At 34.7% G+C, this 15,576-nt stretch overlaps 1 protein-coding gene and 1 long non-coding RNA gene across 2 annotated transcripts in view; both read left to right on the plus strand.

Moving 5' to 3' along the window:
- Positions 1-15,576, plus strand: part of LOC147012300 (uncharacterized) — a 302,367-nt gene that overhangs the window by 278,592 nt on the left and 8,199 nt on the right. The window lies entirely within an intron of this gene.
- LOC147012303 (uncharacterized) lies at positions 2,785-5,308 on the plus strand. The gene is made up of 2 exons (XM_085856292.1): positions 2,785-4,002; positions 4,099-5,308. Exons 1-2 carry the CDS (start codon positions 3,823-3,825, stop codon positions 4,972-4,974), a joined length of 1,056 nt encoding a protein of 351 aa, XP_085712418.1. The 5' UTR covers positions 2,785-3,822; the 3' UTR covers positions 4,975-5,308.

A 15,576-nucleotide genomic window follows, 5' to 3' on the forward strand; every position in this document is an offset into this window, starting at 1 on the left:
GGATAAAAGGACCGTGTTCGTCAGTCAGAGCAGTGTGGAAGTCTGGAGCCCGAAGCCTGCAGTAGCTGGAGAAGCTGAAGAGAGTCGCGAAGGGGAGAGTCGATCGGAGAGTCCAACGAGGAGAGCCCAAAGAGGAGTCCAGAGTCGGAGAGTCCAGAGGCGGAGAGGCGGCAGCGGCGAAGGCAGACGAGGGGGTGCTCGCGTCGGTGCCGGGAGCTGCACGCCCGAGGGAGGCCGGCAGCGCGACCTGGCCGAGGTGGAGACGCACACCAGGGATAATAAAGATCCTCTATACCCCGAGCATCAGTAACCCCCTCCTGTTTCCCCCCGCGCTGAGATAGTGCGACCAAGGGGGCCCCGTTCCCACCCCCTGCCAGACACTGTCCGCGAGGTCCGCGGAGTTGGGGCGCCATCGCCGCTCCGCGTCTCATCACCAGACGGGTAGGCGCGACCCGGTCTCGGCCTCAGGCCCGCCTCATTCTTGGGGATATTTCTTTTCCTTGGTTTTGGGTATGTGTTGTCGGCGCCGTCTGTGAGGTAGAATTGTATAAGTGTTGCCGTGTGCTCGGTAGTCGGTATTAGCTCTGCATTGTTTTCGCTTTTATGTTTGCTTTTTGTGTAAATGGAATTGTGTTTTCTTTTTTTTGTGTGCATTTGGTGGAATTGTATTTGTGTGCTTTCCGTTCGTCGCGAATAAATGTGCTTTATTGTTGAACTGTTCTCCCGCTTCGCTTCGTCTTTTCCTCCATTGAATCCCCATCTTGCTTCACGTAAAGGGTTGGTAGTGGGCTGAATACGCCCGATAATTAATCGAACCGTCGAGGTCGACGATAACACCGCTCGGTTATTCTGATAGTACGGAACGGGTCGCTTAAGTGGCCCGTGTCCGAAGTCGACCTGCGGCGAGGTGCGATCGCCCGGTCTACCCTCCGCGTGGGTACTTAGGTAGGTCGGGTCGGCGAGCAACCCTATCCCACGCGGGGGCTGATTGGCTCGATCGCGGTGAGACCGAAAGGTCCACCCGTGACTGGTTCCCGGCTTTAGTCCGAGAGGGTCACGACTGGATTGTCCGTCCGGTGGGCGACGTGTCGCGATTCGAGTTACGTGGCCGTCAGCACGCCGGCGGGCGCGAAATCCGCAACAATATATATATATATATATATATATATATATATATACATATATACATACATATATACATACATATATATATATATATATATATATACATATATATATATATATATATATATATACATGTGTGTATATATATATATATATATATATATATATATATATATATATATATATATATACATGTGTGTATATATATATATATATATATATATATATATATATATATATATATATATATATACATGTGTATATATATATATATATATATATATATATATATATATACATGTGTGTATATATATATATATATATATATATATATATATATATATATATACATGTGTGTATATATATATATATATATATATATATATATATATATATATATATATATATATATATATATATATACATGTGTGTATATATATATATATATATATATATATATATATATATATATATATATATATATATATACATGTGTGTATATATATATATATATATATATATATATATATATATATATATATATATATATATATATATACATAATCATGCGCCGCTTAACGACGTTCCAGGCAACGACGGATCGCATATACGACGGATCTGCCAGCTCTGAAAAAAAAAGAAAAAAAGAAAAAAAAATGTAGCTGAAAAATTCCTATCGCCGAGTGATGTTGTCAACGTAGTGCTGCCAGTCGTATAAAAGATAGCACGTACAATTATGTACGCTGTACAGTACATAATACTTCATAATGATAATAAACGACAGTGTGGCCCTGTTATAATGTGATTGTTGAGGTCCATAAAATGTCATCGCGAAAAAACAGGATCGTGCTAAATCGGGATTCAAGGAAATCGGCTTTCAAACTGAAGCAATGGTTCCACGTTTACCTTCGAGCAAGTAAATTACCTTTGAATTGAAGAATTCCGCGAATAAATCGTTGTTACATTCGAAATTAGAACACAAATTTATTTTTGGTGAAGCTTTTCATGTTGTTAAAACAATCGCACTGTTCCGAAAATATATATCACAATTGACAGGAGCTCGTTTCTTCATTTATAAATCATAACATCGATGCAATGATTACGTATTTATAAAATCCAAACGCTATTTATTCATCTTTCTATAATCGATGCGAGAGGAGATTGTGAGCTCCTGCTAACAACACCGATGGCCGTCATGAACAGCACAAAGGTAAAACTAACGTGTCTTCTGTCTTTCTTGGATGTGTGTTACAATTGCCGACAGTATTCAGTACAGTAACATGCTGTACAGGTTTGTATCCAAGGAGCAATAGGCTACACCATATAGCCTAGGTGTGTAGTTTTGTGTAAGTAAGATGTTCGAAAACGAAAACGAAAAAATGATGTTCGCACAACGACGACGTCGCTTAGCGACACGTTTCTCAGAACGTAACCCCGTCGTTAAGTGGCGCATGACTGTGTGTGTGTATATATATATATATATATATATATATATATATATATATATATATATATATATATATATATATATATATATATATATATATATATGTAGGGTGAATATACTGATTCTGGCTCACTTTTCCCTATGTAAATGAATGGAGGGTTTTCAGCGATTCCCTTTTTTTTTCTCTAAAAATAAACCCCCTTTTTATCCCAAGGTATATTTATTTGTCTCCCCTTTTAACCTAGGGGCTCTCTATTCAAATAACCCATACAACAAGATAAAGATTTGTTAAAGGTGACTCTAAAGAAATATCTGAAACGTCTAAGCCTCGGGACACTCTATCAAATAACCGATGCATATTGTTTAGCTCACTCATTGAACCTATAAAGATTTGTTCATTCTCAAATTCCTTCAATAGTTTAATTTTCTTTGCACAATAATCCCCATCTAAAATATTGAAAAACAAAACATTTGAATCTTTATATTTTTTAAGATACCCCTTTTGTGCCATTATGAAATGATAAAGTTCTCTTAATGCTCTTGTTTGACCACCTCCTGAGCCACAGGTTATTTTTTGTTCAGCCATGCCCACTTTTCATAAGCCCCGCCCACTTCCAAATGGAATTTTTTAAAGCCCTGCCCACTTTTCTTTAAGCCCCGCCCACTTTCCACAAGGTATTCAATAAGCCACGCCCACTTTCTGTGGATTTTTTATAAGCCCCGCCCACTTTTCTTTATGCCCCACCCACTTTTGCTAAGCCCCGCCCACTTTTCATGAGGTGCTTTTTTCTAAGCCACGCCCACTTTTCCTAAGCCCCGCCTACTTTTGCTAAGCCCCGCCTACTCTTACATCATTTCCAGTTCATCTCTGACTCACAAAGAAATCACTAGAAAATTCCAGCATGTTATGCTTTCCATGTTATGAAATGGTTTCCAGCATGTTATGAAATTCCACCAGGGAATTTCTACAGGAAACCACACCCAACAGTCTTTCCCTATAAAAGCCTCAAGCCCAGGCTCCATTTTAAACATTTTTTTTTGCTGGTGATGGTGTGCTGTGTGCTTGCCTGGAACTCTCTGACTTGTATGGAACTAAACCTTCAAGTTGATGAACTGGATTCAAACCTCTTATCCATTGAGGTAAGATTTTATTTTCCTATTTTTAGTTCCTTTTAAACATCGACTCGTTTAATAATTAAATAACTTAATTAATACATTATTATTTTCTCTCACAGGAAATTGTATCTGAAATGCAATATGAAAATACCAATTTTGCCACAACTTGGGGCGAAATTGTTGGCTTGGTTGAAGACCTTGTCAACGAGCAAGACCTTGAGTGGGATGACTTTGGGGTTCCTTGGAGATTGACTACTTGTATGGAACTAAACCTTCAAGTTGATGAACTGGATTCAAACCTCTTATCCATTGAGGTAAGATTTTATTTTCCTATTTTTAGTTCCTTTTAAACATCGACTCATTTAATAATTAAATAACTTAATTAATACATTATTATTTTTCTCTCACAGGAAATTGTATCTGAAATACGAAATGAAAATACTGCTTTTGCTACAACTTGGAGCGAAATTGTTGGCTTGGTTGAAGACCATATGAGCGACCAAGACCCACAGAATGAGTTCGTCCTTGATGATCCAACCAAAGAGTTATACCTTGGAGACCAGCAAAGTCCTGAAAAAGAGTTTTGCAACAATAGTACTCATTGTGAGTTATCAAGACAATACCCCCTGAACAAGTTATACCTTGATGAGCCAGAATACAAGTTTTACCTTGGAGACTCACAATTTTCAGACATTTTGAAAAATGGAGTTTTCCTTGATGATCCACAGTTATACTATGTGAGATCTATCACTGAAACCCATAAAAATTGGAAAAATGGAGATTTCCTTGATGATCCACAGTTATACTATGTGAGATCTATCACTGAAACCCACTATATTTCTGGAAATTGTGATTCTACCTTGGAGTCTTGGATAGATGGTTATATTTTTGGAGACTTGAAATGTGGGTTCTGGCTTGATAACTCACAATGTGATACATATCTTGGAAACTCAACAGGAATGTGGTTATACCTTGGAGACTTGGAAAGTTGGGTTTATTTTGAAGACTTGAAATGCTACCACTCTTTGGGATCTAAACCTATCAAGAAAATTCTTACTCCCTCTTTCTACGTCATCAAACCTGAAAGCCTTAAAAGACAGAATTGGAAGAAGAGAAAAAAACATAAAAAATATACATTGTTCGTTCTGGGAAGAAAGTGCAGGCTAACTCCCCCTTTCTACATCATCAAACCTGAAAGCCTTAAAAGACAGAATTGGAAGAAGAGAAGAAAAAAAAAAACGTTAAAAAAAAAATATATATATATATATGTGGAAATCTCATTTTGAAAAAGACATTGTGTTGGGCGAGGATTGAGTTGGGGTTGAGATTTTGAATGTGAGGGTTGGGGTTGAGATTTTGAATGTGAGGGTTGGGACACACACACACACACACACACACACACACACACACACACACACACACACACACACACACACACACACACACACACACACACACACACACACACACACACACACACCAACAAACAAAAGTTAAGCCTTGACTATTCAGTTGAGGATTCTGTGTTTGGGGTTCACAGATCTAAGAACGTCCCCCTTGACACACATTATATACTGTAATACACCTCGGACTTGTCCCTCTAGTGTCCACAAAGGTGTATAGTAGGAGGGAGTGAAGGGACAACCCATTGCTCCCATGAGTATTATCTGCTTAGTTTTGTCTTTTGTAATTCCTGTGAATAAAATGAACCTAAAATCTCTTCCCCTTCCAAATCATATATTTTATAAGTCCAAGGAACCGTATCTATTACATCAACAATTTTAAAAAGTTCTTTCGTCCATCGTTCAGTAAAACCCTTTTCAAAATGAGATTTCCACCTATATATTCTTACGATATCACCAACTTTGAACTTAGGTTTTCTGACATTAATCTCTTTTTCATATTTTAATTTTGTAAATGTTTCTGATGGTTTCATATTTGTTGACGTGTGAATCGTGTCATTATACTTATCCACAATATCCTGAATAAAAGATGACCATTGTTGTGAACCGAGTTGTGTGAATTTTTTATATGGTCTCTCTTTTAAGGTATGATTAAAACGTTCAACAACAACTGCCTTCCCTTCATTAAAGGTACTGTATAATGTAATACTATTATTTTTTAAAAAATTCATAAATGTCTTGTTATAAAACTCTCTACCCTCATCAGTCCACAATTTTTTAGGTTTTCTCTTACTTTTATTAAATATCTGTTGAAAAGCTAACATAAGAGTATTACCTGTTTTGTTTTTTAAAGGGACAACCCACGCATATCTACTCCTCAAATCAATAACGGTTAAAGCATACTTGTACCCCTTATCATTATTGAGTTCAACCAAATCAGCAGACCAGATATAATCAACTTCCTTGGAATAAACTTTCCTTCTCTGAAACTTTGTGAATATTGGTTTATGTAATTCATCAGCTAATTGCTCTTCAATCTTAATGACATCATTAGAGCTTACAAGTTTTTTGAATTTCCAAGTCCAAGTTTCAATTTAGCACTGATCATCTTCTTCACAATGAACCGATCAACTTTTTCTCTCAAGGTTGGATTTTGTATCAGAGACAAATTATACAACATTTCTCTATCGGCTTCATGTTTTTCTTCCAACGTTGTGGTATTCCCATAATCAATATCGTGTCTCATGCACACTTCATCAACTCTATTGATTGGTTTACTCCAGGATTTAGGATTGTCTGCCTCATCTAATCTTTTATCCAAGTTTGTGCCTGGACCACAGAAAGAATACCCTGGAAGATGTAATTCCCCTGGTATTCCAGTAGTTGTAAATTTACTTCCTGATAAAAACTTTTGTATATCTCCTCCGAGTTTGTGTTTGGAGATAAATTGATTTTTTTTTGAACCACACACCGAACATAAACCTTTTTGTATAACCCTGTTATTTTTACTTTTAATATATGAAATATTTTTAGTATGTTTTCTTTTTACATTTGAGACAATAACTCATTTATTTATGAGAAAAATTCCTGCAGAGTGCAAAAACCTTTTTAGTTTCCAACATGCACATTTGAATCTTAATTTTTAAAACATAAAGAATCCTTAGAAATGCCTTCACTCTCTCCTCCATTTATTTAAGAAAAAAAAATAAAAATGAAAAACTTGAATTAAAATGAATATCTTGTCGATGTCAATATTCTTGTCGAAAGTATTGCAAATAGACCTGTCAATTCTTTGTTTTCCTCCTCGGTGGGTTGAGTTATTTTCTGTAATACCACCAATCTTTTTTGAATGTCACTGGTTTCCATATTTTGATATTTATTCATCCACTCTCTTTCCTCCCTCTCTCTCTTCTCTCTCTTCTTTCTTTCCTCCCTCTCTCTTCTCTCTTTCCTCCCTCTCTCTCTTCTCTCTTTCCTCCTCCTCTTTCTTCTCCCTCTCCTCCTTCTCTCTCTTCTCCTTTTCCTCCTCTTCCCTCTCTTCTTCAACTCCTTCCTCATCCCTTACTATCCTTGAATCGCTTACACCCCATAGAATATTATACATATATTCATCAGGATTTCTTGTTATTCCTGTATCCAAAAGAATTTTTTTTTACAACAGGAAACCAATAAAATTTCTTTTGAATTTCTAAAAGAGCCTTACCTTTTCTTAACTTTATAATTTTTTCATTAATTAACATTCTAATTAAATCTAAAGTTGTCAGTTTATCAACATCAGCATAATGCCAATCTTTTATTGAAAATACCTCATTCTTATGTTGTAGAACATATTTATTGAAATACCGAATACCCTTTTCTTGAAGGTATGCTTGGACACAGAAATGATAATTTTCTTGAAGCCTTCTTGCTGTCATTTATGTATTAGAAATATATGTTAGAATAATATTATGGCACGAAACACCTCCCCATAGTTAAATCATTTTGTATTTCCTTACTTATTATATATAATCCTGTTTTTTCTGTTTTCATGAGATAAACAAGGGCAAAACCATTATTATATTTACCCTTATTAAATTCTTTTATTTGTTGTTTACTAATCGTGGACCCACAAAACTCATTCTCGATACCAAGTGGATAATATTCTTCCTTACGAGACTGATTTAATTGTTCCAGGTCTTCGAGGTTAATTTTAAATGACCAATTATACCCTAAATCATTCATATCATACCCCCATTGTTCTATTCTCATACAAACGATACGCCCTTCTTTATAAAAATTTATTTTAATTCGAACTGTGAATTCTGTATGACCTGGAGATAATATCAACACTTCTGTATCTTTGGAATACACGGCTGTTTTATTTAAGTATATATATATTGTGATAAATCGCTTAATCTCACCAAGTCATTCGCGTCAGTCGGGCTTGGATAATTTTTTAATTTATAAGCATTTTTCATGTTAATATTTTTGGTTATATTATATTTATGTCGTTCAGCCTGTGCCTTTGTGTAATAATTTGATAAATCAATATCCAGTTCTTGAGATACACCAAAGATAGAACCATCTTTACCAACATAAGTCATTTATATTAGATTAAAAATAATATCATAAAATTTTTTATTTTTGTTGAGTTGAAATAACACATATAGACATAATTGACCACAACACTTGGAATTTAATTCTTGGACTTGAAATGTTTGATAAACATCATTCTGTAAGAATTTTATGACTTCAACAGGTGGTGGAAGACCAAAACTATCAAAATAATATTTGTCTTGACTATTAAAAATACAAACCCAATGAGAACCGTTCCCATTATTATCTTCTAAGTTCAAAATAATATTCTTTGTATGTTTCGGCACATTTGTTAATTCATCTCTCATACAAATAACCACATGATGAATTTTTAATTTCTTACAATATTTGACAAGTTGTAAATTTGATGTTGTATTCTTTCCAAATTCTTTCAACCACTCATCAATGCTCATTTATTTATTAGAAAGATATAATCCATTACCTCTTTTCGTTAATTTTACACCTGCTTGTGCTATAGAAGAAAGCATATCTCCAACTAACAATCTCGCTTTATCAGGCAGACCTTCAAGTTTTTCAGCAAAATCTACAATTACACCACTTCCACTAATTTGTTTCTCCAACTTTTTGTTATGTCTTTCCAATTCTTTTTGAGCCTGGAGTTGAGCCTTCCTTTCGTTGGCAGTTTTCACCGCTGTTGAAATACCACCAGTCAATGCTCCAACCGCACTTAAACCAGCAAATAAAGGAATTAGAAATGGGAGAAATCCTCCACTCGTCTCTCTTATTGAATATTTTTTCAACATTGGTTTTGTCATTTTAATTTTAAGTGAGCCAGTGTCATTCAAGATTTTAACCTGTTCTCTTGTGAGCAAAACATCAATTCTTACTGCTCCTTTTCTCTGAATTGTATTAACGTTAATCGTACAAGGCTTTTGATTTTGAACACAAGATGATAGTTTATGAAGATTGATTTGATTAACATATACCCCAGTTGGTACTTTGCCACTCATTTATTTAACAAAAAATTATGTGAGACTAATCATCACACCATTATCTGTATTAATCTGCAATTCTGTTTCTTCCAAAAGCAAACAATATGTATCAACTTCTTCACTCTCTCCTCTTTCAATGTATAGGGAAGTATCCACTCGATTAGACTTTATAGTTTCCTTTTGAGCGCTCAGGTCAAACGCATAGATTGTATACAAACTTTTAAATGCTGTCATATCCAAAATAGGTTCTTTATTTCCATTACTTTCACACACCTTTTGGTAAGACTTGTATGCTTCAGCAAAATCATTTTTTCCCAATTAATTTCCAATCTATCTCGTGGATAAAATGTTCCATCTAGAGAAACGCGAAGTTGTTTCACCTTAGCATTATCACTCAATGCATTATTCTTATCAGTCGCAGTATCACCATCTGGCTTTTTAAAAATCATCCACAGATATCGTGGCTTTCCTTCCAGAACACCCAAATTCCACGTGTAAGTAGTTTGGTTGAGTTTAACGTGTTGACATCTTCTTTTGAGGTATGATACACTGAGTGGTTTCTTTGAGTTAAGTCTTCGATTCAGCATCTCTTCTGTTTTAAGATTAGGAGTATATTCACTGATATACCAACTCATCTCCTCAATTACAAATTTATTCTGATCACCAAAAGCATTACCAACACCAAAAATCAATCGATTTTCATTATCATTCCTCTGTAGTTGAAATCTAATTTTAAGACCATACAGAACTTTATCATAATCACAAAATCCAAATATACCTTTAAGAGGAACTGCCACAGTAAAACTATTTTCTGCTTTTGTATCATCATTATACATTCCTTTCCTTTGAGTATATCCAGGGTCTGTGTTTGTTCCCGTTGACATATCAGGAATAAAACCTTCGACAGACCCCTTTCCCATTCTATCACTGAATGTATAGAGTGTAAATTTCATCATTTCAGATACAGCAGAGACATAATCAACCGCTTCAACTTCTTGTGTTCCAATATACAAACGCACACTATCAAACATTTTCCAGAAGAAATCATTTACAAGTGTAGCGTTTGTGTTATTCCCAGCTTTATTGAATTTAAATTTACACAACAAGAAACTTTCGGAGAGATTCAAATAGGTTTGTTTTTTATTAATTTCAAAACTTTTTGTAGCATTCGTATTCCAGTCTGTTCCAGTTATTGCATTTACCTTGAAGTAATCTTCTTTTTTAGTGGAGTTTGAGATAATAATAGTATCATCCAAATCATAGATACTATCAATTGCTTCCATACTTGTATTTATTTAGGAAAAAAGATGTAAAAACTTTTGAAACCCTGATCCAAGTATTTGAATTATTTTCTGTCGTTCTTGGGGGGACAACTGAGTTTTGCTTTTCTTAATTTCTTTTATTGCTTGTAATTTATGAGATTCCTTCTGAGCATCTTTTATACTCTTTACAGCACCTGCTACATTTCCCACAGCAGAAGCAGTTGAACCAATTAGATCTTTATGTTTAAGAATAGTTGAACCAATACCCATGAGAGTATCAATTATCCCATCTCCTCTAAATTGATGTCCAACACCCCTTTGTCTCTTAGGTTTATAGTATCCTCAACCAAGATACATACCTTCACCCTTGTAGTATGGAGAAAGGAACATCCCATCCCCTGTAATTATTTTATATTTTCCCAACTCGTGTTTCCTCACAATAACCATCGTATTTATTTATTGGAAAACTTCACGTAGGTGAATTCTGATGGATATAACTTCTCCATTAAAAGAAATCACACGATTATCTTGGTCGGTTATCCTAAAATTTACTCTGTGTATGGTTTTTCCTGACAAATTTGTGTATTCAAATTTTTAGGTTCCATATTGAATTTATAACCAATTGGGGTTGAGTATGCGCTGAATGAAAATATTGTATTTGTTTTTTTTCCATCATTATAAGCACCATCAATCAAATCACAGTGAATTAACACTGAATTTATTCCTGAGGATATTTGAATGACATTATCACTGTAAAACGTCCCATTAGTTTCAATCTTTTTTGAGGAGAAACCTAATAACTCTAAATGAATTATCAATTGTGAAATCAACCTTGTAGTTATTTTTAACTTTAATCGTTGATTTTGAAGTATGTTTTTGAATGTCTATAACAATATTTTTTGGTTCATCACCCTGTTCTTTCATAAGACGAGCAATTTCGGAAGATATTTGAGAAATCTCATATGCTCCGGGTGAGACTGTTATCGTTTTGTATCCACTTCCGGGATTATAACTAAACTTGTCATTTTTATCTGTTATATTAAATAAGGTATTATAAGTTTCCATGGATAATAAAGATGCCTCATATTCTTTTGTTGGGTCAAGTTGTAGTGGGTATGGGAATGAAGATGTGTGGTCGCTTGTTGTGAAATTGAAACTAAGGATTGTGCTTCTCATCTTATTTAATATGAGAAAAAACGTATATATATATATATATATATATATATATATATATATATATATATATATATATATATATATATATATATATATATATATATATATATATATATATATATATATACATGCATATATATACATACATACATACATACATATATATATATATATATATATATATATATATACACATGCATATATATATATATACATGCATATATATACATGCATATATATACATGCATATATATACATACATACATACATATATATATATATATATATATATATATATATATATATATATATATATATATATACATACACATATATATATATATATATATATATATATATATATATATATATACACATCCATATATATATATATATATATATATATATATATATATATATATATATATATATATATATATATACACATCCATATATATATATATATATATATATATATATATATATATATATACATACACATATATATATATATATATATATATATATATACACATCCATACATATATATATATATTCATATATACATATACATACATATATACATACATACATATATACATACATACATATGTATATGTATATATATATATATATATATATATATACACATATACATACATATATATTCATACATACATATATATATATATATATCTACATACATATATACATATATATATATACATATACATATATATATATATATCTACATACATATATATACATATATATATACATATACATATATATATATATCCATACATAAATATATATATATATATATATATATATATATATATATATATATATATATATATATATACATACATATACATATATATTCATACACATATATATTTTTACATATATATATATATATATATATATATATATATGTACATATACATACATATATTTATATATATATATATATATATATATATAACATATATTTATATATATAACCCTAACAAATCGTATATATATATATATATATATATATATATATATATATATATATATATATATATATATATATATATATATATATATATATATATATATATATATATACACATAACATATATTTGTATATATATATATATATATATATATATATATATACATACATATATATATTTATATATATATATTTATATATATATTTATATATATATATATATATATATATATATATATATATATATATATATATATATATATATATATATATATATATATATATATATGATTTTGCTCATTTCTCGAACATCCTTAAATTTGTGTTCATCATTGGGTTTCGTTATTTAAGAGAAAAGCATTCTCGGAGCCAAAGTAAACTTTCGTAAAGAGTAGGCATGTTATTGCTGGCACACAAGACAAATTCCTGACATCATTCGTTGAACGTCAGGCCTTACCAGCCTGTTCGTGAAAGACTTGGCCCATTACTTTTTCTCAGCTGACACAATGAATGTGGGAATAATTGGGGCCCTTGAAGAAGTTGAATTATGTTCTGTCTACAAATACCTTTCACTCATTTTTTGACGACATTGCAGGATTCAAAACTTTTTTCGACACCCATCAGTGAGTGCCTTTAAGGATGAAAACCATCCACAATCAATAACGTGTTCAAATAATGTAATAATTTCAGTTAAATCTGAACCGTGAAACCCTAGTTTACTGAACAGCAACTTGCAAGAAAATCGATTAAAGCAGAGACTTATGCTGGTTAAGTAAAAGATACCCCTTTGCAGTAAAGGGGGCGGGGAGGGGCATACATAAACCCCTCCAGGTTTACATTTCACTATTGTATGTTTTTGTGAAGTTATCCAGAAAAAAAAACAAAAAAAAGCAATCACTTCGCCCAACAGGTACTTCCTCCAAACAGGTCTGGCCAACCGTGAGGTGCCACTGTGGAATGAAATCAAAGAGGGCTTCGGGGTAAAATGGAGTGCATAAGTATGAAATGAAATCATATAAGGAAGTTATTGAAGGCTATAAATGCGTGTGGAGGACAGACAGAACCAACATGGGGATAAAATGTCAGTTGTGCTCATGTAGGCCCCGCGGGTTCTTCCACACGAGGCCCTGAACTGACAAGGCTGGGCGGGCTGTATGGGTGGCACTCCCTCCCTACGTCGACGCATTTCCGAAACTCAGAGTAACTATAGGCTAGGGTAGCTGGGTGACGTGAGGTATGTGTAAGTAGGTGCAATGTGGTGCACACATGACAAAGCGAACGACCTATATATAGGTCGGAGCGCCCGCGCAGTTGCTCAACTCGAAAAAGACCATGTCAAAGGCGGACGATCCGGCACGGATGTTAAATTCGCTGAAATAGTAGACCTTTCAAAAAACGGGCGTGTTGGTGTCTCTTTTTAAAGTAACTCTTTTCCTCGACGTGTTTTTTTTTTTGCCTCTTCTACAGCTTTTCAATCACATTCCATCCTCCCTCCTTCCTCCCACCCTCCACCCCTCTTTTCTCTCCTCCGTTTGGCCACACTCGATTTAGATTCGTGCGTTTTTCCTCCCCCATTGTCTTACTCGTTATCCGTTTTCTCTTTTTATATACATTTCGACGCTCAACAGATCATGGCGGGTCTTTCTCCATCAACATTCAACGCTCTGCAGATAAAGTGCTCTCACCAGGCACGTGATGTACATGCGTACAAAAAAGTGCGCTCGTTTCACATTCGCGTTTGGATTTAATTTTTTCTCTCTCTCTGAGAGTCGGTGGCGATTCACGCCTCGTCGTAAACACCAAACATGGTTTGCTAGATCGCAAAACAGGGGCCGTTGCCTGAAAGCCGAGATGTCGCTCTGTTTTATTTTTTTTTTTGTCCAAGTCAAAACGAGGCCCATAAGGCCATGGAGGGAGTCTGGTGCGACCGCTTCTCCCCTCGGGGCATCTCCTCTCCGTGCCTACCTCCCAAACCTCACCCAACCCCTTCCTCGCCTCTCCCCAACCTCAAGGCCCTGTCATCGCCTGGTTGAGCGGTCCATTCATCCGGCCACCTTCTCCCCCTCCTCCCGCGCCTAATTGAAGAGGCTCGGCCTGATTAAGATGCTATCAGCGCAGCGGCCCCGCTGGCAGGCGATCGGGCCTCTTGCCGAAGGATCGCTCTTGAGACACTTTGTAAGTGTAAAGAGGGAAGCCGTGGTGTCCAACTACCTGACGGACGGAAGGGTGGATGCCATTAACGTTTTATATTTAATTTGTGGGGATTTAAAGTTGGCGCGACATATGCTTCTGCTGTGTTGAGCTTTTACCGATGTACGCAAAATCCACTAAGGTCTCTACGTTTGAAAGTTTTCAACACACCAGACGCATTACATCATTAGGGGCGTCGAGACATCATGTATAACACCAGGCTTGTCCACCACTCTTGTACACCACCCACACCCAACTCTTCTCCCCATTCCATCTGCCTTTTCACATTGAGGTACTCTGACCTCAATTTGACTGCACTCACCGCCAGGGGTTCCAAAGCTACTAAACATTTTGGGATCACGTTCACTGTACACATCACTTACAAGGGGTCGAATTTGAGCCATGATACACACCCTTGATCAAAAGAACTGTTTGGTTCATGCTTCGCTTGAGTTCTGCTGAAATGTCAGGGGTTTAGACACAGGTGTGCGAGAAAGGTCGGGTGCAGCATGTTGAGGTAGATCAAGAATGTATAAACGATGTGTTTACGACCATAAGAATAAATGCTCCAAAGCCCCGAGATTGCCTCCTCATTACGACTTTTTTTTTTTGCACTTCTCAAAAGGCTAATTGGACAGCTCTGATTGCAAAACAAGAAAAAGAAAATCCGACAGTTGTGATAAAAAAAAAACAAAAAAAAAAAACAAGTGCACAAAAGCGACATGACGTTGTATTTACACACATTCCCGTTAATTGCGCCACTTAATGATGTATGGGACACTGTTCAATGTATGTGATCTCCTGTGTGGGACACTGGTCGATGTAT

This window comes from Eptatretus burgeri, chromosome 15 (assembly GCF_056783735.1).
Source record: "Eptatretus burgeri isolate ZD-2024b chromosome 15, Ebu_testis_v1, whole genome shotgun sequence".
NCBI lineage: Eukaryota > Metazoa > Chordata > Myxini > Myxiniformes > Myxinidae > Eptatretus > Eptatretus burgeri.

Coding starts and splice junctions, on each gene's coding strand:
- LOC147012303 (XM_085856292.1), top strand. CDS start 3,823: ATGCAATATGAAAATACCAATTTTGCCACAACTTGGGGCGAAATTGTT. Junction 4,003..4,098: donor CAAACCTCTTATCCATTGAG/GTAAGATTTTAT, acceptor TTTCTCTCACAG/GAAATTGTATCTGAAATACG.